The sequence below is a fragment of the Siniperca chuatsi genome, linkage group LG22 (assembly GCF_020085105.1).
Source record: "Siniperca chuatsi isolate FFG_IHB_CAS linkage group LG22, ASM2008510v1, whole genome shotgun sequence".
Taxonomy (NCBI): Eukaryota; Metazoa; Chordata; class Actinopteri; order Centrarchiformes; family Sinipercidae; genus Siniperca; species Siniperca chuatsi.
Genome location: NC_058063.1, coordinates 17,052,019 through 17,076,459, shown reverse-complemented (window position 1 = coordinate 17,076,459; position 24,441 = coordinate 17,052,019). Strand labels below are relative to the sequence as shown.

Here is a 24,441-nt window from a genome sequence, read left to right as displayed (position 1 = left end):
AAGTCCAACTTTTAGCTGTCACAATGTCACATGTTCCTGCTGTTAATGTATTTAGAAAACCAAACTGCTGTTGCATTCAAAGTTAAACATTGCACTGATATACTGTTGGATTAGGAAGAATCACATTCAGTTGCAATAAAACAACATTTACTTATACTTTCAAAAAGAAATCATTGATTCAAACTTTTAATTCACCTTTGCCATGCCTGTTTAGAAGTTCTGCAAAAGTTGGTATTTAGGATGTGTCTTTGGACAAATTGTCCAAATGCTGCGCTGCTGCACCTCCGCTGACAGGGCAGTAAGGTATGGGGAGTGGCTGACAGGCTGCTGGTAAAGATGTTACCATCAGAAAATTCTCCTTGCTCCCCGTGAACAAGGGCTACAGTGAAGATGATGGCAGTGAGGAGAAAGGAGTTCATTTTGTCTAGAGACAGAGAAAGAATGCAAGACTGAGTTTTTGAGCTGATTAATACCTTGTTCAAAAACAGTATGAAAATACAAAAAAAATAATGCGTCATTGCTGCACTTGCAAGGTCTAAAATCAACACCTACCAACTGCAAATATGAAGTGTTAAATTAATTATAATCACAAAGTGGCCTGAAACGTTTTAAGATGATAGTGTTTAAATATTTTATGTACAGTTTTTTGTCTTTGGATACTCTCAGATCACTGTGGTGTAGTCTGATGTGGTCCCACCAAAAGTCTTTTGTTATATTTCCATATATTTGGCCTCATATCTAGTATCTTTAACACTAACCAGGATAATTATTTTCTAATTCAGTAACTTAGTGTACAATTATGGCTGTCACCTCCTCATTCCATCATTTGCAGTGAACATGTTCTTGGTTGTTCCTTGAAGGTTAGGTATTGTAATGTTAGTCAGAAGCCTACGATCATCTTCATCTGGACCTGACGTACTGTACAGGCTAACTTGGTAGGTTTCCTCAGTATTTTGAATTAATGGACCAGACACAAAAAAATCCAATAGGGTAATTTTAAATAGGTTAAAAATTCTTTAAATTACCCAAAAATTCTATTTGACATATAGAGAGAGGTTTTCTTACCTTTCTTTGTTGCTGTGTTAGTCTGGAGGGGAACAGCACCAAGTGATGTTCAAGTCTCAGATTGAAGTCCAAAAATGATTCTCCCTTTTTAAACCTGCTCTTGTCTTGTGAACATTTGATCACAACCAATCATTTTAGCCCAAAAAGATCAACAGCCAATTAAAATACTGCAAACTGACGTAATGTAAGGTAGTTTGCATTCACAAACCAACTGCTATTTCTGGTAACTTACGAAATGCAATTTTGTTGGGAGTCGGTGTGATGCTGTCAGGTTGTCGGTTGTATCCAAGGAAAGTGGTTCCCAATCTTTTTTTGGCTTGTGATCCTTTACAGCCAAGCAATGCCTACTCTCCCCACATCAGGTTGCATAATGTCTACAAGCTGTAAGCAGTTCAACCAAAAAGTGATGTTTCCTTCACAGATTATTTCATTTCAATTTTTTTTTTAATTACCTTGTCTTTCTTTACTTTTTAATCATCATGCGACCTCTCAGATTTGTCTTGGAAATCCAGACCCCCAAATCGGAAAGCAGAGTCCTAAAATATTCTATCAAACGTGTTCGCCTCCTTCCACCTCAACTTTGGGCACGTTGCCCCCCCAAGGTCTTTGCACCACTAACAGGTACATGCTTGACTTTTTGTAGTAATATGTCATTATCACAGTTCATCAAACAGTAACATTTTTGGTGCCTCAGAGAATAAAGGATTGTTCAATCCCATTCCTCTTTAATGCCCTTCAAATTCTTCATATTGTACATTCACCTAGAAACTTTGAATTTTTGGCTCTTGAAGCAACAGTGGAGAAAGTTTCAGAGTGTAAACAAAATTTTTACTTTAACATGAACACACACAACGTTGGGGCCGCGGTTGGGAATGTTAGTCCTGCTGTGACAGGTTGTGACCCAGTTTGCAGTGATGCAATAGTATTATACAGTCAAAGTGTCAACAGCAGCCCGGCTGCTCCTTTCACTGTCCCATCAGGTCAGCCAGACAGTTTATCTGGGTATAAGATTAATTGGAACAAAAGTGAGCCAGTCACTCCTAATGTTTAAAAAATGTCATTGTCTAGAAAATAAGTGCAGTATTTGGATATTCATATTATTTTCCATGTAACTAAAAGTTTTGGTCTTCATGGCCCAACTCAAGCTGATATTAAAAGATAGATGGCCTTACCTTTGTCTCTCCGGGGTAAAGTGTAAAAATTAAAAAGATTTTTTTACCAAGGCAGACATACAGGTAAATGATGGCCTCTACAACCCTTGGAGTTCCCCAAACTTGGTTAAGAGACATTAAATCTCTCTGTATTCATTTTCTTTGGAGTAATAAGACCAGCATTGCACCCTAGTTACACTTAGTCACTTGATGGGCGTCTTGAGATCAGATAGCTATTCGATCTCAAAGAAGTTTGAGAAGTTGAAGAAGTGTAAATGTACCAAAGAAGCATTCAAGACAGCTTGAAATGAGGTGAAATGAGACACATTCTAGCCAGATGTTGAAAAGGTGTCTCTCCGAGATGTATTTATACATAAGCTTTACACCTTCCAACTGTAACTACGTCAGGAATGGCAGCTAAAATTACACTGAATTGTAAATTAGCCATTGTTCTCCTTGTCACTTGAAACACAGAAAGGCAACGATAGTGATGTAGCATTTATCCGAATGCTGATCAGTTCATCACTAAATTATCTTTATGGGTGAGGGAGCAGAGTAAATCAGAGCCTGTGAAGACAAGCCTCATGTCTAGCTCATACATCAACAAATACAGTGTCAAACAAGTTGTATTCTTTTATTTTTACCAAAACCCTGAAAAATGTTAGAGACAAATGGTTGAACAGATAAACATGGAGATATCATATACTCATATAAGTGCAAACCATATATTTAGAATCAATTATTTATAGGCATGTAATGATACTGTATACATGTGCCACACATGTAACACATGATAAAGATATCTGTAGAATACTTTGAATGACAACAATCACTAACAGCAGAAGATGCCAAGAAGAAGAAAATTAAGGAAACATCTTAAATCAATTTGACAACACATGCACAGCATTTAGAAAACACACTGCAAAGACACAAATGCTCTGCAAATGCACACAACCAAATACAGAAATGCACTGCAAATACAAAACAATAAAAGCATTTCCTAGGTTAACATCTACCACAAACACTAAATCTTCTCAAATCATTAAAATTACTGATAGAATTCCACTTTTTTGCTCTGCAAGGTCTTGCGAGGCACATGCAGCGGCAACCTGTCAGTGCATGTGCAGAGCAGATCAGGGGCAGAAGTCAGGAAGCAACAAAAATGTGGATGATACACGGACCTGGCTTCAATAACTTCACGAGTCACAAACATGGACTGTGTAAAACAAACTGTGGCAACAACAAGCGTGTCCAAGCCGTGTTCAGCACTTTTGTGTCCTCTGGACACACTTCTGTTGTGTTGTGTGTATTTGCAATCGCGTTTGTGTATTTGGTTGTGTTGTGTGTGTATTTGCAGTGCATGTGTTGTCAAATTGATGAAGATGTTTCCCTTGTCGGCTGCCGCACATTTTGACCTAGCTACATCAGCAATCTCTTATATGAAAAATATATAGCAAATATATAGCATATAGCATAAAACAAAAATGGAAACCAATCTCCAAACACCTCAGATGACCAGAAAATCCAATTTAAACCCTTTGGTGGTGTCATGAAACATCATGCCACAGTATAATGTGTACACCCAAACTCATATTGAGTGTTGCATTATAACTTTCAGTACCGCCATAACACATTCACTTCATATAACTACTTCTGCTTTTTCACAGCAGAGATAATCAGAGGATTAGAGTTTTTCCCATTTTGTTCAAGATGTGGACTAAAATATGGGAAAATCTCATCAGTGAACGAACACCCAGTAAACGAGTAGAAGTGAGATTGAGCGGTCACATCGTAGAAGGACACAAGACCTTCCTTGTAATCCACAAACACTCCCACCTTCTGAGGTTTCACTGTCAGGGACAGGCTGACAGGTGGTGCTGACAGGGCTGCGTACTTTTCATCTTCATAATGTACAGTGACCCAGTAACCGTTGTCTGGGGTCAGCGAGAGTTTCCCCTTGCGGTGTGCATTGCGTCTTGCCACACCCAGATCCCATCCGGTCTTGTTGCTGACATCCACCTCCCAGTATGACTTCCCAGAGGTCAACCTGTTGATCCCCAGGACGCTGCCAAACATGTCAAACCTCTCTGGAGCATCAGGAACTGTCTGGTTCTTTCCTCCATCTCTCACTTTCTTCCCATCGGGAGAAAGAACAAGGCATCGATGTGCAGTGGTTGGGTCCAGCTTTACATCAACTGCAGTTGAATAAAATACAATAGAATAATGGAAATAGAATCATGATGCACTTCATAGAGAGACCTTTTGGATGACGAAACCTAACCTTAACAAACAAGTCATTTTACCCCAAACTGCGATGTTTCCCTAAATCCCTAAACCTAACCAAGTCGTTTTTGTGCACAAACCTAGCCAATCCCTAACCATAGAGTTGTGTATATCCTTGAGGTTTAACAAACATGATGAATGCATTTCCTTCCTGGTAAAACCTTTGCAAAGTCAATTTTTCTTAAAAGTGAAACCTGCATTGACTGGGTTAATTTTTGAGATTTGGGTTTTAAGATTTGTTTCTCCTTTGTCTTTTCTAATTGTTCCTTGTTTCGGTAACACTTTCTGGTAAGGGTACATTATCTTGAATTCATGCATGAAAAAGCACTAATTAATTCATGTAGTACTTTGAGCAGTCAGGATGAACAGGAATGTACAAGAATTAACAGTTTCTTATGCATGATTTAATGCAAGAACAATTCGTTAATTAATTCAACAACTATTTCATGATTTCTGATTTATTAATGATGTTCATGTCTTCCTCATAGGTAAGTCTGCAGTTACAGGGACAGTCCAAAAAACTGAAGATTCTGTATTCTGTTGAATTCCAAGTGTTCAAATCATGATTACAACACCTGGAATTCAACAGAAAACCAAGTGTTGTAATCTTTCAAAAAACCAAAAGAAGAAGAAACTAGGGTCAGGGCAAGGCCAAAAAACTGCCCAGTCACAGCACTGCACAGATAAAAACCAAGTGTTGTAATCTTTCAAAAAACCAAAAGAAGAAGAAACTAGGGTCAGGGCAAGGCCAAAAAACTGCCCAGTCACAGCACTGCACAGATATTCTGTTGAATTCCAAGTGTTGTAATTATGATTTGTCCAGCGACATACAAAGTTCTTTCAAAAAACCAAAAGAAGAAGAAACTAGGGTCAGGGCAAGGCCAAAAAAACTGCCCAGTGACAGCACTGCACAGATATTCTGTTGAATTCCAAGTGTTGTAATTATGATTTGTCCAGCGACATACAAAGTTCTTTCAAAAAACCAAAAGAAAAAGAAACTAGGGTCAGGGCAAGGCCAAACAACTGCCCAGTCACAGCAGTGCACATGTATTCTGTTTTATGGGAAGAATTTGAGTGTCGCTGGATCATTTAGGAACCTAGCAAGATGTATTTTGGGATCTGTATGTGTCAAAGCGAGATCCTGCCATTTTTTTTTTAATTTAATTTTATTTTATTTTTTATTGGTATGGATTGGAATTTGGATTATACAACAAGTAGTTCCAACCAAGCAATCTGATTGGTCAACTAGACATTTAGAACGTCTCAACTCAGCATGACAGGACACTGTGCTCATCACAAAAAATTTTTAGGCTGCTCCGACAGGTGCGTGCCTCCCTTATTTGCGGTAAGCCGGAGAGCAAACAGTTTTGTGACCGCAGTGAAAATGTTGTTTTCAAAAAGGTTAAACACCAACAAACATGGATTGAAGCAGAATATTTCATCAGATAAAAACATGTGAATTTTTCAATAAATTTAGACTTTTGGACTTTACAATGCTCTGGAGTTATTGGAAATGTTTGGATCACATGGAAACTGTTCAGCCTTGATGTTACGCTCTGGCATCTTCCATATTTTCATTGATAAACCATTTTCATTTCTTAATTTCAAAGGGTCTTGAGCTTTGCCTTCAGGCAGGTGATTTGAACTTTACTCCAGAGCATCTACACAATATACAGTCTGATATTTAGAGTCAAAATGTAGAACAATCACCATTTTTATGCTGTTTAAGTAGTCAATTTAAAAAAAAGTTTTGAGTCACACACCTGCAAATGTGGGAATCCTCTTGAGTTCTGTGGAAAGACAAATTATATTAAAACAAGTGACTATGAATTAAATACAGAACTTGATTAAAGATGAGTTCACACAATGGTGATTAAGCCTATGGCCCACTGATGAAATTATATTAAAATCCTTGCATTTCCAGTATTACGAACTGGGTGTCTGTAGCAACATTCCTGGAGAAAACGCTGTATTATGTTACTGCTAATGCAAACCGAACATTTCCTACTGCTGCAGTTTCATATTAGGCTGCACACCTCCAGCTTCTCAGCCAGGTAACCAACTCCTTTCACTGTGCACTGCTGTTTGCAGACTCAAGCCGTGTGCAGCATAAAATCAGATCACGGTTGCTCACAGAATAATGGAAAAAGGCCAATTTTTGCCTGACTTCTATATTAAAACATCAATCATTTGTTTTGCTTCCCCCAGGATTATGTGACCTGTGGTATTAAATTATATTTGCTGTTACCACCAGTAACTAGGTGTCGCCAAATCAACCAGCACTGAAATCTTAAGGATTGCCACTTTAAATTAAATACAAACCTTGATAAACTTAGGGAGTACTCACCAACGGAAGAGAGTTTTTCCAGTTTCTGGTGAATTTGTTCCATCATGTTTGATGTTGTGGTTCTTAGTGTACCGAAGGAAAATGAAGTGTCAACACTTACATTTTCCCAATCTCGAGATTCATCCAGACCTGTTAGAAGAGGAACCTGTGTGTGTGTGCAAAGGAGAAATGTCACATTGTCAGTATAAACTGATTTTAATGAATCCGAAATACACAACAAGTGGAAAAATACACAGACTTGATGATATCTCTTGCAATGAATGTACATGTAAATCTTGAAGCTGTTTAGCAGCAATGTAGATGTCTTCCTGGAGCACAAAACAGTAATTATATTAGTTTAGCTTCTCCTAGATCAAGATATTTTCTGACGTGCGGCAGAGTAGGAGCATAATGACTTGCTCAAATGCTAAAAAGGCCAAAAGCTCACCTGAAAGTCAGGGTTTTTGTCCAACACATCAGTGGTCTTTTTGAGTTTGTCAATTTCCTTTTGCAGTTTCTGGACCAGATCGTGTGCTTCTCTCTTTAGGCGCTGTCTCCTAAAATAACATACAGTGTATTAGGCTGTTAGTGTACGATACCATAACTGCATACAATACATTCTTAGCACTGCATGACTCCTAACTGTGGTGTTGTTAATGTCATTTATCACTGTTACTGCTTTATAATCTGAGCCACACATGACCGACCTCTCCTCCAGAGGTTGAAGGGCTTTCTGCCGAGCGTCCTCTACAACTCTCATCACCTCTGAGAACACATTGTTGATCTCCAGCCATTCAGTATCCAAGCTGCCCTGAAAGGAGTAATGGACAGTGAGGATGTTAAAGAAATATGAATCAAAACCAAAATCGAAAAAGTTAAAAATCTGCTTCAGGTCACCTTGCAGGCCTTTACAGATGATCTGACTTCAGCAATCTTTTGTTCTCTCATCTGAATTTTCAGCTGTAAATCAGCACTCATCCTGTCTTGCCGTGTCTTGAATGAAGACAAAAAGTGCATATTATTATGCACACATTGTAGTGACCATTGGCATGCAGACACACAAGTACAATGACAGCATTGCTGAATATGGATATAATAAAGTTTGAATCACTGAACACTGAAAGGTTAAATTTGAGGTATTTAAAAGATTGCAAAGTATAAAATACCCAATAGAGTGTATCAAGTCTAAGGGTCTCCAGCCACGCTAGCGGCTCTGTGAGGCTGCACATAGGCACAGTAGTAGTACGAGCAAAATGCTAATGTCAGCACACTAACATGCTCACAACGACAGAGCTAACATGCTGATGTGTAGCCTTTATAATAACATGGTCACTGTCTTAGTTTAGCATGTTGGTATAATAACATTTGCTAATTAGCACTGAACATAAAGTACCGCTGAGGCTGATGGGAATGTCATTAACTTTGCAGGTATTGGTTCATAAACAAAAGTATTGGACAAATTTCAACTTTGACCTGATGATGGCGCCAAATGAAAAGTCAGGGGATCGACAAACTGATTACAGTCCATTTTGAGGGGTGCATGAATATGTGTCATAGCTACCCATCCACTAGCTGTTGCGACATTTCACTGCATAAGTGAAAACGACCTCATGGTGGCATAAAAAGTAAGAGGATCACCAAATTCAGTAGGATTCATCATCTGGGGACCGTGAATGTCTTTACCAAATGTCATGGTGATCCATCCGATAGTTGCTGAGATATCTCAGTCTGGACTAAAGTGGTGGACCGACTGACCACCCAAAGGACTGAAACTGCTTAGAGCCACACCGCCAGTTTTGACTAAAAACAATAAACTGTATTGTATTGTATTACCTTTAGTAGTTTTTGAGCATCCATCTCTTTCTCCCTCTCTTTCTCCTTTAGTTGGACTGCTGTTTCCTGAGCTGTGGTTGTTGGGGGCTCCCAGGCCAGTTTCCCCACCTAAAGGATGAAAGCACTCATTGCAAGCTGGACCAAATGATAATGTAATGATGTTCCTGATTTATATACAGTGCAACTTCTCAGTCAGCAATAGATCTATTAATGAAGATACATTTCAAAATGGTGCATGGTTACAAAAAAAAAATTCTATGAAATTCTATCCAACAGGTACAAGTGAAGTATAAACAGATGTATATGGATGGTTGTACTTAAGAAGTGACTCACAGGATGAAACTGCTCTCCAGCAGAGCCTTTAAACAAGTCGAGAACCTGCTGTTCACCAGTGGAGAAATCAAGTGCTCGACAAACTTTGTTAAAGTTGGTGGCGGTTTGATGAGAGTGATGTGGAGTTTCAAACACTGTAGAGAAAGAAGATGGTCACTGTCAAACAAAGCTGCTTTAAATTGTTTCTACATGTTAATACTGCTCTGTTCCTGTTACAGTTATAGAGCATACGTGATTTGTTTGTCTCCTTCATTATGATCGCTGAGGCTGCAGGTTTCGCTGGGGTGCTGAGGATCTGTGACACCGGCATCAGGAAAGGCTGTCAGAAAAGTTTAAGATGTCATGGGTTTTATTCATGAAAGCTTTGCTAACTTCTCCCTATCACTCAATATTTCCATGACATTTTAACCAGTTTTTACAAATACATAAAAAAAATACTATAACATTGATTATATAAAAATTACATTAACTTTCCTCATCACTCCATATTCCATAACACTTTCATCTGTTTACAAACATTGCTGTCTTGCATAAAATGATCCTCTGATTCTCTTTATTATCCATGATAAGTTTTGTATAGTCAGTGACATGTTTGGAAAATATAAACTACTATAAAATATTTTGCTTGAATATACCTCCTTCCTGACTGGAGTGCTGTTATTTGGTCTGCTGTCTTTTTGATGAGATCTGTCCCATGGATTTCCCCAGACATTACGTTCACCCTCTGAAAATAAGAAATAAAGTCAACATAAATGCTGTCTTTGAAGCTTTAAACTAACTGACAACCATGTTATATTCAGTAGTTTTGGAAAATGGGGCAAACCAATGTGTGGTTCATTGTACTGTGAAGTTAAATGGAGTTAACACCAATGTGGGGGTGAAAATAATGACTGAATTGCCTTTCAGGGTTTCTTAAATGTACGTCATCCTGTCTGTACAACAGGTATTATACATTTCTTTTCCACCCTTTAAATGTGGGGTATGCAATTCTGGACAAATCCAATGCCATGAAAAATATTGTTGTGTGGCTCAGACCAAGACACTTTGTTTGTTTAGCATTTACAGAGACAGGGATGTGTACAAAGCGCACACACTGAACGGACAGCTAGCGGAACATGAGGAGATATTTGCTGAATTTGACAGAAAAAAAAAAAAAAGATGTGTATCGGATTAGAATCGCATACCCCACCTTTAACTGTTACTGTCACTCCACTTATTTCCAACATTTGACGATTTGCATCAGATGAATTAGAGACACCACATGATACATATAGTACGTAACTAAGGCTGACGGATGAACACAAAGAAGAAGCTGTTGTGTACCACTCACCGGACTTGATAGAAGAGGTGAAGATATCCCTCAAAGGCTCTTCTACTTTGATTTCCCATGTAGGACTCATGAAGGTAACTTTAGGAAGGTAACTGAATTGTTCACTCTCAGGGATCCTCATCCCCCTCGGTGTGCATCCCATCTTCCCCTGGTGAGTTCTCAGGCCATGGTAGGTCGTAACTTTGGACCAGCCGCAGCAGCTGCAAACCTGGAGGCTCATGGCTGATGTGTTGATTATCTGTACAAGTCAAATGTACATTTTATTTATTTATCAAAGATGGGATTTTTTTCGTACATTCTTCTGTTATGCAACATGTTTACAAAAGCATCTGCTTCACATTTGAGAAGCAACAATTGCTTGCATTTATTTATTTATTTATTTATTTATTTATTTATTTATTTATTAATTAATTAATTAATTAATTAATTAATTAATTAATTAATTATGTGCTGTGTAGTGGTATGTGGACCCAAAAGCAGATGAACAGGAAGCGGTATCAGGGTGAAGTAGCTGGATGACTACAGTGTTTATTGTGTGGTGGAATGCAGGAGAGTACAGGCAGACCGGTAGGCAGACAGGTAATGAACAGACAAAAGGCAGATAGGTTACCGGCTGGCAGTGGTGGAAGCAGGGGAGTGAGTCCAAGGTGGCAAACAGTTCACAAGGGAGCAGGCAAAATACAGAAACTCCAGGATCCAGCCAAGGTCCAAGGGAGACAAATAATCCAACACACAGAACTCAGTAAAACTCCCTGGGAATTGGGCACAGGAACCAGGTACCACAAAAGGGGCACCAAAACAGTGACACACACAAAGGTCAGGAACACTAACAGGGCAGGAACAAAACTCAATGCAGGAATCACTCAGGGCAGGTCTAACACCGGGCAGGTTTAACATCATGCGTAACAACAATGATCCAACACTGAACAAACAAGAGACCCAGACTAAATACCCAAGGGGAGGTGAGACAACGAGACACAGGTGCAAGCAATCAAGGAAGGGCCAACAATCAAAACTGGAGGGAAAACAAAGACAGGAAGTAAAAACCACAAGATACACCAGGAAAGGAACACACTACAAAATAAAACAGGAAGTGACAAAAACCTAAACTATCACTGTCTATCTATCTATCTATCTATCTATCTATCTATCTATCTATCTATCTATCTATCTATCTATCTATCTATCTATCTATCTATCTATCTATCTATCTATCTATCTATCTATCTATCTATATATATAGAGAGAGAGATAGATTGCTTTTCCAGTGCAGTGCTGTCATACTTATTCACATTTTAAGTTTTGCTGTGTCCTTAGAAAAAAAAAGTACAAATTTTTGAGTGCTAACATACTTTGTTTTGACACTGCTTTACCGAACTATTTCTCTGTTCTACTTCTGTCTCAATACTGTTTAATTTCCAGGGAAATTTTGAGAAGAAATTAAAACCCAATTTGAAGATTTTAATGTTCATACGCATGTCCCCCATATCTCTTTTGTTAGATCTACTGTAAAATGTATGACTAAGTAATTTTATTACTATAATTTCAGTGATGATTTATTTAATGACTGACTGGGCTGTTTACAACCTGGATGTGTAGGACTGACATTAGACAGTGATTAGTCGCCCTCTAGTGGTGCACACATCCAGACACAACCAGAATGTAAGAAAAGGAATTAAAGGAATCTTTACTGCAGAAGGTGTCATTGTGGATAACCTCTAAGAAAACCTTGTCAGTGTCCTTAAGAGTTATTCTTGAAATGGGACAGAACTGTAACAATGTTAACTAATGGAGCAAGTCTTGAGATAAGATAAGATGAGGTAAGATCAAACTTTTTAGATCCCAGGAGGGACATTTAGCCTCACAGTAGCACAAGAAGAGGACCAGAGAGGTACAAGATACAGATACGTTGAAAAAACATGATAAAAAGGTTAGAAAGCTATATACAGTGATGGATGTATAAAACCAAAAGTGTTTCAGTCAATCCAGATCAAAGTGAAATAGATACAGTACATTTGGATTTATTATTTATAGATTAGTATGTATGCATAATAAATGTAATCAAGCATAATGTGAAAAATAGTATACATTTAAAATAAGTGATATATATAAATATGAGTATAGATATGTATATTTATGTAACACATATATGAATATGCAGTTATATAATACAAAATATAACAGAATTCGACAATGCAATACAGCAGCATAGTATAAGAATGAGAAGACATAAGATAGAAAGCTAGTATGTTATATTATTGTACAGTAGGATAGTGTAGTGTTTGTGTAGCTTTGTCATATGATATAATAATAAAAACAACAATAATAATCTCTTCTAATTCTTAAAAGTAACACTACTACATGTGTTAGATAAGGTTGCCCAAAGTTTGGCAACCACATTGCTGGTGACATCGCTTTGAACCAGTCAGTAAAACATTATTTATTTTCATCATACTCATCAAGAGCGCTTTGGGCTATGACTCAACATTAAGTCCGCACTCAAATACACAATAGAACAGGATCTAAAACACATTTGACTCTCTGACAGCAGGACAAGCCTATTGAAAATGTGTCTTTTACACACACTCCCCACTTTTTCGTGTATATTGTACATGCCCTGAAACCTGTGGTTACCACAACATGTTTGCATTACTGCCCAGCCCGACAAATATTTGGTTAAATAAAGTAGGCTATAAACTAACCTCAAATAACTTCTCTAAAGATCTTAATCATTTCTTTCAAAGGCATAAACGATTTCATTCTTCAACCAAACATTATAATTTTGCCAAACAGGAAAATAAGTCACTGAAGATCTAGCCTGTCATGTTTTTTTGTGTTAAGTTGTATCATAATTCTAGTAGACACCACAAAGTGTAGATCTGCAGCAGCTTACCTTGCACTCTCTCACCTCGGTGCTCCTCTGTGTGATCTGTATTTCATTTCCCGTCTCTCCTTCTATCTGTTCACCCTGAACTGTTTCACTTTCGTTTCAGCCAAAGCAATCCTGAGGCTTTCCTTTAAATGCCCCACTCGCGACTTGCAACACATAATTTGGTGTTCTCGAGCAAGAAGTTAGAATTGAGTTTACATAGCCTAATTTTTTTTAAGTCACAACAATGTAGGCCTATAGTGTAAAAGAAAAAGAAAGAAGGAAAACATATCTTGGTGTTTTTATTGAATGTTCAATCATTCCTCTGTGCATTTACATATAGGCCTAGTAATGGGCCATACAGATGACATCAAAACAGTATTAAACCCTCTCTTGTGATACAGTATGCCAAATAGGCTACCAGAACAGCTTTAAAAAGTACAGGATCTCTGACATGTTTATCTGAAGATGTTTAACAAGTATTAGTAACATGAGTGTAACAGACAAACAACTTTAAATTTCCACTTCACCTTCATGACAAGCAACCAAGAGAAGAGAGGACAGGGGTCAGAAGTCACTGATGGTGCTAATAATGAGTTGTATTCACAGAAAAGACTTTGCTGACTTTCCCCTTTCCACACAAATTTTCAGTCAACATCTACCCATTTGTACATGTCATGAAATGTATGTCAAAACATTTAATAAAAAACACTTAGAATCTAGACATATTTTTAGGTCGTAAGCACTATGTAACTATTGTTGAACAGCAGCCATGCGGCTATAGAGACATGGGATGATGCTAAATGCCTGTTAAAATTTTTGCTAAACAGCAATTTAGCATTTAGCTAAACTGCAACCATAGCACATGCACACAAGACGAGTCATGAAATCAGTGAACTGTCTGTAGCAGTATACTGCTAACATTAGCCACTATAAGCTACTGGTCATACCAGAGCAAGTAAAGCTATTGCAGCAAAACCCCTGATTGTATCGAGCTTATTTATTTTATTAAAAGAAAAAAAAAGATTATGCAAACAGCTTTACATCTTTCTGTCTGCTGTAACTACATGCAAGTTTTCGTTACTCTCTCTAGTGTGTCCCTTTTCACAAAATGTAGCTTTAACAAAAATGTTACCATCAACCATAAAACACTAACATTAACAATGAAAAAAGTAAATGGCCAAGAGTATGTTGCACACGCACCCTCATAAAAAGAGTATAAAACATAATTACTGGTGTTTCACAGTTGAGATAATCAGAGGATCAGCACTTTCACCATCTTTAAGGTGCAAACTGAAATAAGGGCAGATCTCTCCAGTGAATGAACACTCAGTAAACGAGTAGATGTGAGATTGAGCCGTCACATTGTAGAAGGACAAAAGACCTTCCTCGTAGTCCATGAACACTCCCACCTTCTTAGGTTTCTCTTTCAGGTAAAGACTAACAGGTGGTGCTGACAGGGCTGCATACTTTTCATTTTCATAATGTGCAGTAACCCAGTAACCATTATCAGGGCTCAGCGAGAGTTTCCTCCTGCAGTTTGCATCACGTCTTGCCACACCCAGATCCCATCCGGTCTTGTTGCTGACAACAACCTCCCAGTATGACTTCCCAGATGTCAACCTGTTGATCCCCAGGACGCTGCCAAACCTCCCCGGAGCATCAGGAGCCTTCTGGTTCTCTCCTCCGTTACTCACTTTCTTCCCATCAGTAGAAACAAGGCACCTGTGTGCGGCGGTTTGATCCAGCTTTACATCCACTAGAGTTAAGATGAAACAACAATACAACACTTACAAAACTGTGCTAATGTCAGAAGATATGAGTCACACATGCTACACATGCGTACTTGCCTTTGTATATATTTCACAGCCTTTCTTTTTGTCCACATTCAGTTAAACAAATTTAAAAAATGTCTCCAGAACTTGAAGAATACCTTGGATTTGCCTTCTTTTCCTGTTTAGTATGTATATATATTTAAACTATTGGAAATACACACCTGCAAACTTGGAAATCCATTTAAGTTCTAGGAAGAAAAATACATTATTTAGTTTGTTAATTAGTGATTGTAAATTGCAATTATATAAATGCAATACAGAACAAGTAAACTTATGAAGTCACCAATAGATGAGCAGTTTTCCAGTTTCTGGTGAATTTGTTCCATCATGGTTGATGTTGTAGCTCTCAGAGTACCGATGGAAAACACAAGGCCAGGGGACTTCTGCTTAGCATCCTCTACAACTCTCACCACCTCTGAGAACACACTGTTGATCTCCAGCCACTCAGCGTCCAAGCTGCCCTGAAAAGTGTGACAGACAGTGCTTTTGGTGCTTTCACTTCCTCCCACTGTACAAAAATGAAGGCAAAATATCGTGAGCAGCCATCTTGCGCTGGTGACGTCATTTGGAGCAAGAGTCCGCTCAGTAGTGATCAGGGTTGGAGCAGCAGTATGGAGGTCCCGCGCATACAGCTGACCGACTAAATCTTGAGCAGGGCTCAGCTGTCAATCATGACGTGTAACCCCCTTTTTATAGCATCAAATAACAAATTAAAACCAGACTTATCAGAAAAATTAACACTTGAACATACATACATACCCATGTCCCTTCCGCTAACATGGAGGGGGCAAGGTTAGACCTATGCTGCAGCCAGCCACCATGGGGCGATCCAGATGTTTTGGCTTCACTTTTGGGGAGCTGTCATGTTTATATACAGTCTATGGTTTAAACCTACATAATATTAAAGACTGAATTTTAACTATTTCTATCTATGGTTTAATAGCCATTTTGGAAAATTAGCTATTGTAATTAAATATCGAGGTTTTAAAAATAGGTAAATGGCAGGTAGACAGTACTGTCATGTGACACATTACTGTAATCAAATGAGCACAAAAAGGAAACACCAACTCCAGCACTGATCCTCTGAGTGATAACAGAAGCTGGACTATGCCTCCTTTAAAATTTTTGTCAGGAAACTTGGCTGGCCAGCAAACAACAGTAATAAAGTAGAGCCGGGATTCAAACTTCTAACTACTAAATATTACAGCAAGTGGTAAACCACAAAATACACTAAAATGACTTGCATTTCTCATACTTTAATCTAAATTGTTCTTCAAATCATTGTGTTCTGTACCTCAGTAGGTTAATAAACGAAAACCACCATAGAGATTGTAATAAGACTTCAAATCTACAGCGGCTCTGTGAGGCTGTATTTAGGCACTGCTGTGTTTCGAGCTAAATGCTAACATCAACATGCTAACATGCTCACAATGAAAATGCTAACATGCTGATGTTTAGCAGGTATAATGTTGACCATGTTCACCATCTTAGATTAGTGTGTTAGCATGCTAACATTTGATAATTAGCACTTAACAAAGTACAATTGAGGCTGATGGGAATGCCATTAGTGTTGCAAGTATTTGGTCATAAACCAAAGTATTATATATACAAATTAAAATTTTGACAACATCATGGTACTAAATGAAAAATCAGGGGATCACCAAAGTTTATTGGCTTCATCGTCTGTGAACCATGAATGTCTGTACAAAACTGCCAGTCTAGCAAGTAGATGTTGGGATAGTTCACATGATAAGTGAAAATTTAAACCTGCTGGTGTTGCCAGAGGAAAAGACAGGCGACAACTAGAGTCATTAGAATTCATTATTTGGGCACCATGGATGTCTGCATAACATTTCATGGCAATACATCAAAAAAGATTGCTGAGATATTTCAGTTTGGACCAAAGTGGTGGACCAACTGACCAACATTGCCATCCCTAGAGCAACACCACTAGCATAGCTAAAAACAGCACAATCGAGGCACTGGTGCTGTACCTGTGATTTTTGTAGGTTTTGAGCCTCCTTGTCTTTCTCCTTAGGGTGGACTGCTCTTCCCTGGACTGTGGTAGCTGAAATCTTCTCGGCTATAAGCTTCACCTGAAAGACAATAAGTATCCAATAATTAGTAAGTATATCCTGGTATATACACCCCCTGGTAATCACATCAAACACTGATGCAGCCACCCCCTGCTAAGATCTCAGCAACCACCTGGAAACTAATAATCATGTAGCAACATATTAGCTACCAAAATATTGTTTCTGTTATTCTCAAACTTATGGCATAGAGTTAAGTTGGCCTGCATGTGATTGACTTTTAGTGGTGAATTACATAATTCATACTAAATTGAGTCCCATACAAATTATGGTCTATATGTTGTATTATGTTTTTTACTCTCTGGCACCTTAGTGACGTGAAACATTTAGATACACAGTAGAGGGTGACACAGGAGTGGATTTTCACTCCTGTCCCATCTCACTCCCACAAAAATACTCCTGTCCCGTCCCAATCCCGGAAGAATGACTCCCATCCCGTTCCAAATAAAAAAATGAGAAAATAGTGTTTTTTTCATCTTTTTCATCCCGTGACACAGGATTCCTGAAGAAATGTTAGCCTCTAATACACAGAGGGTCAAATACCTGTGATAGCTTTTGTTCCTCTCCGTGTTTCCCCTTTGCTCGGACTGCTGTTTCCTGGGTTGTAGTAGCTGAAAACATCTGGGCCAATTCCTTCACCTAAAACATGTTTAAAAACAATCTATACTTTCAGAATTCCAACAAATCTGCTTTACCTGCACATCAGTGGTGAAATCATGTGGCAGATGGCCTGACTTTGAGTTTGTGGCTGTTTGGGAAGGCTGTTGTGGAATTGCTACAAAAAAAACTGTAGTGAAAGGAGATGGTCAGTCTCAGCCTTAGTGGCTATATTTTTCAGATTTATTTTCAAAATAGTGTCTTGAATGAACTGTAATTCTGGTTCTGTACACACACGATTTGGGCTCCTCCTTGATTGTTGCTGTTGTTGCCGGGTCAGTATGGCTGTTGATTTTCCAATTTCCTGTCATCACTCTACTGTCTGATATCTAATAAAGATATATAATGTTTGGTCCTTCCTGTCTTTCTCCTTAGGTCGGACTACAGTTACCGGGTACGTTGATGTTGGATGCTCCCTGGCCAATCTATTCACCTGACCTTTTCATACTTTACCATTTCCAGATCAAAGACATTGAACTATTCATGAATGTGCTTTACCCGCACACCACTGGAGAAATCATTCAGCTGACGGCGCGACTTTGATTTTGTGGCTGTTTGGAAAGACTGCTGTGAAGTTGGAAAATCTGTAGTAAAAGGAGATGGTCAGTACCAGGCTTAGTTGCTTAATTTTTCTGATTTTTATGCAAAATCTTGTATTGACTGAACTATAATCCTATGCATACATGATTTGTATTCCTCCTCAAATGTGGCTGTTGTTGCTGCAGACTTGGTGCGGACCTTGGTGCTTGGTGGCGATGGCGCGTTCTGTCAGGTTAAGGTGGAAAGTTGAAAGGAAGTTGATATTATGTATATCAGGGTCACAATAATGATGGCAACTGTTCATTTTACTGCTGAATGAATAACTGAAATAATGAATGAGTTATAGACAAAGGGGTTATCCACTTAATGAAGACTCTGACAACAGTGAACTGAATTTAAAAACAAGACTAAGAGTTTACAGCCATGCTAACTGCCCTGTTGAAACTGTAAAGAGTAGCTGGGCTTTGGAATAAATGCTAACACCAGAATGCTAACATGCACACAGTTACAATGCTAATATGCAGATGTAAAACAATCATCAGAGAGACTGACATCCCTGAAGTCACACCACTAGCATGGCTAAAGATATTACTTTTCTAACTGAACTTTGACTTGTCGCCCTAAATATCCCTCTTGTTATTGCTTGAACCTATACCTCTTTCTTGACAGTCATTCTCTTTGCTGGCTGATGTTTCCTTTGATCCACTTCTTCCCACTGATTTGTCCAGTTGTACTGCTCTCTCTTTGGGATCCTCACTCCCTTCGTGCAGCCCATCTTCCCCTGGTGAGTTCTCAGGCCATGGTAGGTTGTTACTTTGGACCAGCCACAGTGACAAACCTGGAGGCTCATGTCTGGATAGTAGTCTGATGTGTCTGTTTGAGAAATAATTGAAGAGTTGATTTATTTTTAACCTATTTGTAGTTTCATACATCTCATTTCACTGGTCTGGCCTTGTTAATAAGTATGTCTTGTTGTTTGTGGCAATGTGAAGAATGAACACAACGTGTATAATCAGGAGTCTCTGTGCAAAACCCACAGAGACTCCTGATTACACAGAGACTCCTGATTACACAGAGACTCTGTGCAAAACCTACCAGTCTTGATAGAGGTGTAGACATCCAGCTTTGGGTCCTTTTGATTGTTTGTAAATGCCACATTTCCCCACATGTGCTGCTGTTCACTCTTTTCAACCTTCACACCCCTTGGCGTGCAGCCCATCTTCCCCTGGTGAGTTCTCAGGCCATGGTAGGTTGTTACTTTGGACCAGCCACAGTGACAAACCTGGAGGCTCATGTCTGGATAGTAGTCTGATGTGTCTGTTTGAGAAATAATTGAAGAGTTGATTTATTTTTAACCTATTTGTAGTTTCATACATCTCATTTCACTGGTCTGGCCTTGTTAATAAGTATGTCTTGTTGTTTGTGGCAATGTGAAGAATGAACACAACGTGTATACTCAGGAGTCTCTGTGCAAAACCCACAGAGACTCCTGATTACACAGAGACTCCTGATTACACAGAGACTCCTGATTACACAGAGACTCTGTGCAAAACCTACCAGTCTTGATAGAGGTGTAGACATCCAGCTTTGGGTCCTTTTGATTGTTTGTAAATGCCACATTTCCCCACATGTGCTGCTGTTCACTCTTTTCAACCTTCACACCCCTTGGCGTGCAGCCCATCTTCCCCTGGTGAGTTCTCAGGCCATGGTAGGTTGTTACTTTGGACCAGCCACAGTGACAAACCTGGAGGCTCATGTCTGGATAGTAGTCTGATGTGTCTGTTTGAGAAATAATTGAAGAGTTGATTTTTTTTTAACCTATTTGTAGTTTCATACATCTCATTTCACTGGTCTGGCCTTGTTAATAAGTATGTCTTGTTGTTTGTGGCAATGTGAAGAATGAACACAACGTGTATACTCAGGAGTCTCTGTGCAAAACCCACAGAGACTCCTGATTACACAGGATTACACAGAGACTCCTGATTACACAGAGACTCTGTGCAAAACCTACCAGTCTTGATAGAGGTGTAGACATCCAGCTTTGGGTCCTTTTGATTGTTTGTAAATGCCACATTTCCCCACATGTGCTGCTGTTCACTCTTTTCAACCTTCACACCCCTTGGCGTGCAGCCCATCTTCCCCTGGTGAGTTCTCAGGCCATGGTAGGTTGTTACTTTGGACCAGCCACAGTGACAAACCTGGAGGCTCATGTCTGGATAGTAGTCTGATGTGTCTGTTTGAGAAATAATTAAAGAGTTGATTTTTTTTTAACCTATTTGTAGTTTCATACATCTCATTTCACTGGTCTGGCCTTGTTAATTAATATGTTTTGTTGTTTGTGGCAATGTGAGGAATGAACACAACGTGTATACTCAGGAGTCTCTGTGCAAAACCCACAGAGACTCCTGATTACACAGAGACTCTGTGCAAAACCTACCAGTCTTGATAGAGGTGTCGACATCCAGCTTTGGGTCCTTTTGATTGTTTGTAAATGCCACATTTCCCCACATGTGCTGCTGTTCACTCTTTTCAACCTTCACACCCCTTGGCGTGCAGCCCATCTTCCCCTGGTGAGTTCTCAGGCCATGGTAGGTTGTTACTTTGGACCAGCCACAGTGACAAACCTGGAGGCTCATGTCTGGATAGTAGTCTGATGTGTCTGTTTGAGAAATAATTAAAGAGTTGATTTTTTTAACCTATTTGTAGTTTCATACATCTCATTTCACTGGTCTGGCCTTGTTAATTAATATGTTTTGTTGTTTGTGGCAATGTGAAGAATGAACACAACGTGTATAATCAGGAGTCTCTGTGCAAAACCCACAGAGACTCCTGATTACACAGAGACTCTGTGCAAAACCTACCAGTCTTGATAGAGGTGTCGACATCCAGCTTTGGGTCCTTTTTTTTGTTTGTAAATGCCACATTTCCCCACATGTGCTGCTGTTCACTCTTTTCAACCTTCACACCCCTTGGCGTGCAGCCCATCTTCCCCTGGTGAGTTCTCAGGCCATGGTAGGTTGTTACTTTGGACCAGCCACAGTGACAAACCTGGAGGCTCATGTCTGGATAGTAGTCTGATGTGTCTGTTTGAGAAATAATTAAAGAGTTGATTTTTTTTTAACCTATTTGTAGTTTCATACGTCTCATTTCACTGGTCTGGCCTTGTTAATTAATATGTTTTGTTGTTTGTGGCAATGTGAAGAATGAACACAACGTGTATAATCAGGAGTCTCTGTGCAAAACCCACAGAGACTCCTGATTACACAGAGACTCCTGATTACACAGAGACTTTGTGCAAAACCTACCAGTCTTGATAGAGGTGTCGACATCCAGCTTTGGGTCCTTTTGATTGTTTGTAAATGCCACATTTCCCCACATGTGCTGCTGTTCACTCTTTTCAACCTTCACACCCCTTGGCGTGCAGCCCATCTTCCCCTGGTGAGTTCTCAGGCCATGGTAGGTTGTTACTTTGGACCAGCCACAGTGACAAACCTGGAGGCTCATGACTGGTGTGTGTCTGTGTAAAACATATTACAACACATGTTACTGTTTTGATGACAATTATTCCAATGTGGGACATAAATCGAATAACTGATTATTCTAATTGTTTAATTGCCATTTATTATTGTCAAAGTCACATATAAAGGAAAAATGACAAACATTTTCCATCTCCAGCTTCTCAAATGTGACAACTTTCTCTGTTTTATTTAGTTGTAAATTGAGTTTTGGACTTCTACTCAGACACAGCAAGTGCAAAGTAAGGAACACGTTGTAATTAAATACATCAGTCAGCATTTATAATTTATCAATAGCTCATTTATAATTATTACTCTTCAGAGCTATCTTTAGCCAAAGCTATGAAAAATAACTTCATGCAACTCTTTTCACGTTTTTTTAATTAGATTAGATTACATTAGCTATGACAATGCATGATAAGCAGTTCAGTGAGTTGATGGAGTTGTGAAGGCAGCTATTTAAAGGCTGCTAATTAATGCATGAATAAGGCTACTTGCCAAAACAAGACTCAAATATAAGTTTGATTTAATGACATTTTTTCAACATTTAAACTGTAACTGCTGTAGAAATGTTGATTTGAAGTAGATTTTTCAACCTCAGCCATATACCAACCTTTCTGACCATAACTCAATGTTGAATTAACAACTTTTGCTATCTGAAAAGTCTCTAAGACGACAACTTTTCTGTTATTTTGAATCATGCCAGAAACATTCAGCTTATTTGCTGCGTACCATGTGGTCTTCTTCTGTGTTCTGTTGCCTTGCCTCTCTGCCACTGTGATGTTTGGTGGTGTAATGTTACTTTTTTCTGCTTTCAGTTTCGTTTCTGAAAGAAAAGGTGCCAATAACCGCCCTCTTTTTACTCAGCCCAAACATGATTCAACCACATTGTTGTGTAGATCTGTTCAAAAGGTGGATTAAAAAAGTCATAGATATTTTTAAAAGAAAAAATAAAGATGATGTAGATGTAATTTGAAAATTTGATTTTTTTATTTATTTATTTTGAGATAAAAAAAATTTAATTACAGCACATTTAGTAAATAATCAGGCTACAGACAGCACACACACAAACAAACACATACACAGACTTGACATTTCATGCCCAGTAGTTGATTTTCCCCCATCACCTTCCTAACCAGCAACCAAGAGAGGGTACTAACATGCCTGAAGTCCCCATATAGGTCACTTTTACACATTGCACATCCTTTATCCATCATTGTTCGTGATTAAGTCCTAAGAGGGTAAATTTGGTCATGCACTATAGTGTAATGGATAAACACATGAATGCATTTAAAGGATCAGTATGTAGGATTTAGTGGCACCTAGCGGTGAGCAACCAACTGAATACCGCTCTCTTTCCCTCCTGTCCCAAGCGTGTAGGAAAACTGTGGTGTGTCTGCGAAACTGGAAAGGCCCTATCTAGAGCCAGTGTTTGGTTTGTCCGTTCTGGGCTACTGTAGAAACATGGTGGCAGGGCAACCTCCACGAAAGGAGACCCACTCCCTTTGTAGATATCACGACGATTCTTATTTTCAGGTGATTATACACTAATGAAAACATACTGATGAATATTATATTCCATTTCTGCCAATAGCTCCTCCTAAATGTTACACACTGGACCTTAAACTACTGTATATTAGCTATGATGGGGCTGCTGGGTCCAGATCACAGCATGAGCTCAAGACTTCATGTGTTGGTTTATAACCCAAGTTCAACCTGGTGTTACAACATGTTCAGTTTTTAACATGGCCATGAAAAATATATCAGTTACGTATGCATTAAACTCGTATAATAGAAAACCTCAGGCAAAGAACTGTTAAGCAGTTTAACTACAAGTCTAATCAGTGAACAAGATACTGTATATTAAACTGCAGCAACACAGAAACAATACTTTGCTTTGTGCTACGATACTGGTTAGCTCTCACTAGTGAAATGGACCAAAACATGAGTTAAACTGACACAGCTTTCATCTTGTTGTAAATGGCCAAGTATAAGAGTGATAATGCACTCCAAAGTGTCCTGATATAGTAAATAATGCACTCTAAGGAAGAAATGTCACCATTACTTCGCTTTACTTTACTGTAGCTACTTTGTTATGCTAGCTGGTAAAAGCTACTTCTCAGTAGACGAAATTTAGATACAGCAAAACTACACTTTTGTTGAAAGTAGCAAACTACGTTACAAGCTACTCAGAAAATTCGCATGCAAATATGTGCGTAAGTACTTGCTTTCTAATTTGCAAAGTCAGCAAGCTGACAATTAAATTAAACAGATTTAACATACGGGGTTATCAACCTACTCTGATGGGCAACATGTACACTGATTACTTATACGTTGCAACTTTTTAATGTTTGCTTCTAGTATTGTGTTCTGTTTTCTGCTGACCCATAAAGAAAATTAAATATTATAGTTACAGAGGTCTGAAAATATGGTAATTTACCTTTCAGCGATTGAAATGCTCCTTATCTCACAGACTTCTGTGTCTGTGTCTCTCTTTACTCCCAGCTAGTGTGTGTGTGTCCTTGCTTTTGGACTTCCTCCCTTTCTTAAGTTTCGTTTCTTTTCAAAACCTCTGGCAGTCACTTCCTTTACTGAAAGAGGCATGTAGGCA

General features: G+C 38.8%; 2 protein-coding genes across 6 annotated transcripts; both read right to left on the bottom strand.

Moving 5' to 3' along the window:
* Positions 1-2,836: 2,836 nt before the first annotated feature.
* On the bottom strand, positions 2,837-13,365 carry LOC122869738 (E3 ubiquitin-protein ligase TRIM21-like). Of its 3 annotated transcripts, none has more exons than XM_044183002.1 (12): positions 13,215-13,365; positions 10,322-10,559; positions 9,627-9,715; positions 9,223-9,310; positions 8,992-9,125; positions 8,659-8,766; positions 7,723-7,818; positions 7,533-7,636; positions 7,274-7,382; positions 6,847-6,991; positions 6,263-6,289; positions 2,837-4,411 (listed from the first exon to the last, which is right to left on the bottom strand). In XM_044183002.1, exons 2-12 carry the CDS (start codon positions 10,539-10,541, stop codon positions 3,864-3,866), a joined length of 1,668 nt encoding a protein of 555 aa, XP_044038937.1. In that variant the 5' UTR covers positions 10,542-10,559; positions 13,215-13,365; the 3' UTR covers positions 2,837-3,863. The 3 variants fall into 3 exon arrangements, with proteins under 3 accessions (XP_044038937.1, XP_044038939.1, XP_044038938.1); XM_044183004.1 differs by having other exon boundaries at positions 2,837-4,416; positions 6,268-6,289; XM_044183003.1 differs by lacking the exon at positions 13,215-13,365 and adding an exon at positions 10,932-11,341.
* Positions 13,366-13,475: 110 nt separating this feature from the next.
* Positions 13,476-24,394, bottom strand: LOC122869735. 3 transcript variants are annotated; one of them, XM_044182995.1, is made up of 16 exons: positions 24,271-24,394; positions 22,563-22,656; positions 21,621-21,832; positions 21,177-21,398; positions 20,753-20,974; positions 20,327-20,548; positions 19,873-20,094; positions 19,411-19,632; positions 18,971-19,188; positions 18,459-18,540; positions 18,274-18,359; positions 17,662-17,757; positions 17,020-17,121; positions 15,309-15,486; positions 15,187-15,213; positions 13,476-14,949 (listed from the first exon to the last, which is right to left on the bottom strand). In XM_044182995.1, exons 3-16 carry the CDS (start codon positions 21,817-21,819, stop codon positions 14,420-14,422), a joined length of 2,628 nt encoding a protein of 875 aa, XP_044038930.1. In that variant the 5' UTR covers positions 21,820-21,832; positions 22,563-22,656; positions 24,271-24,394; the 3' UTR covers positions 13,476-14,419. The 3 variants fall into 3 exon arrangements, with proteins under 3 accessions (XP_044038930.1, XP_044038929.1, XP_044038931.1); XM_044182994.1 differs by lacking the exon at positions 22,563-22,656 and having other exon boundaries at positions 24,271-24,364; XM_044182996.1 differs by lacking the exons at positions 18,274-18,359; positions 18,459-18,540; positions 22,563-22,656 and having other exon boundaries at positions 24,271-24,364.
* Positions 24,395-24,441: the final 47 nt, after the last annotated feature.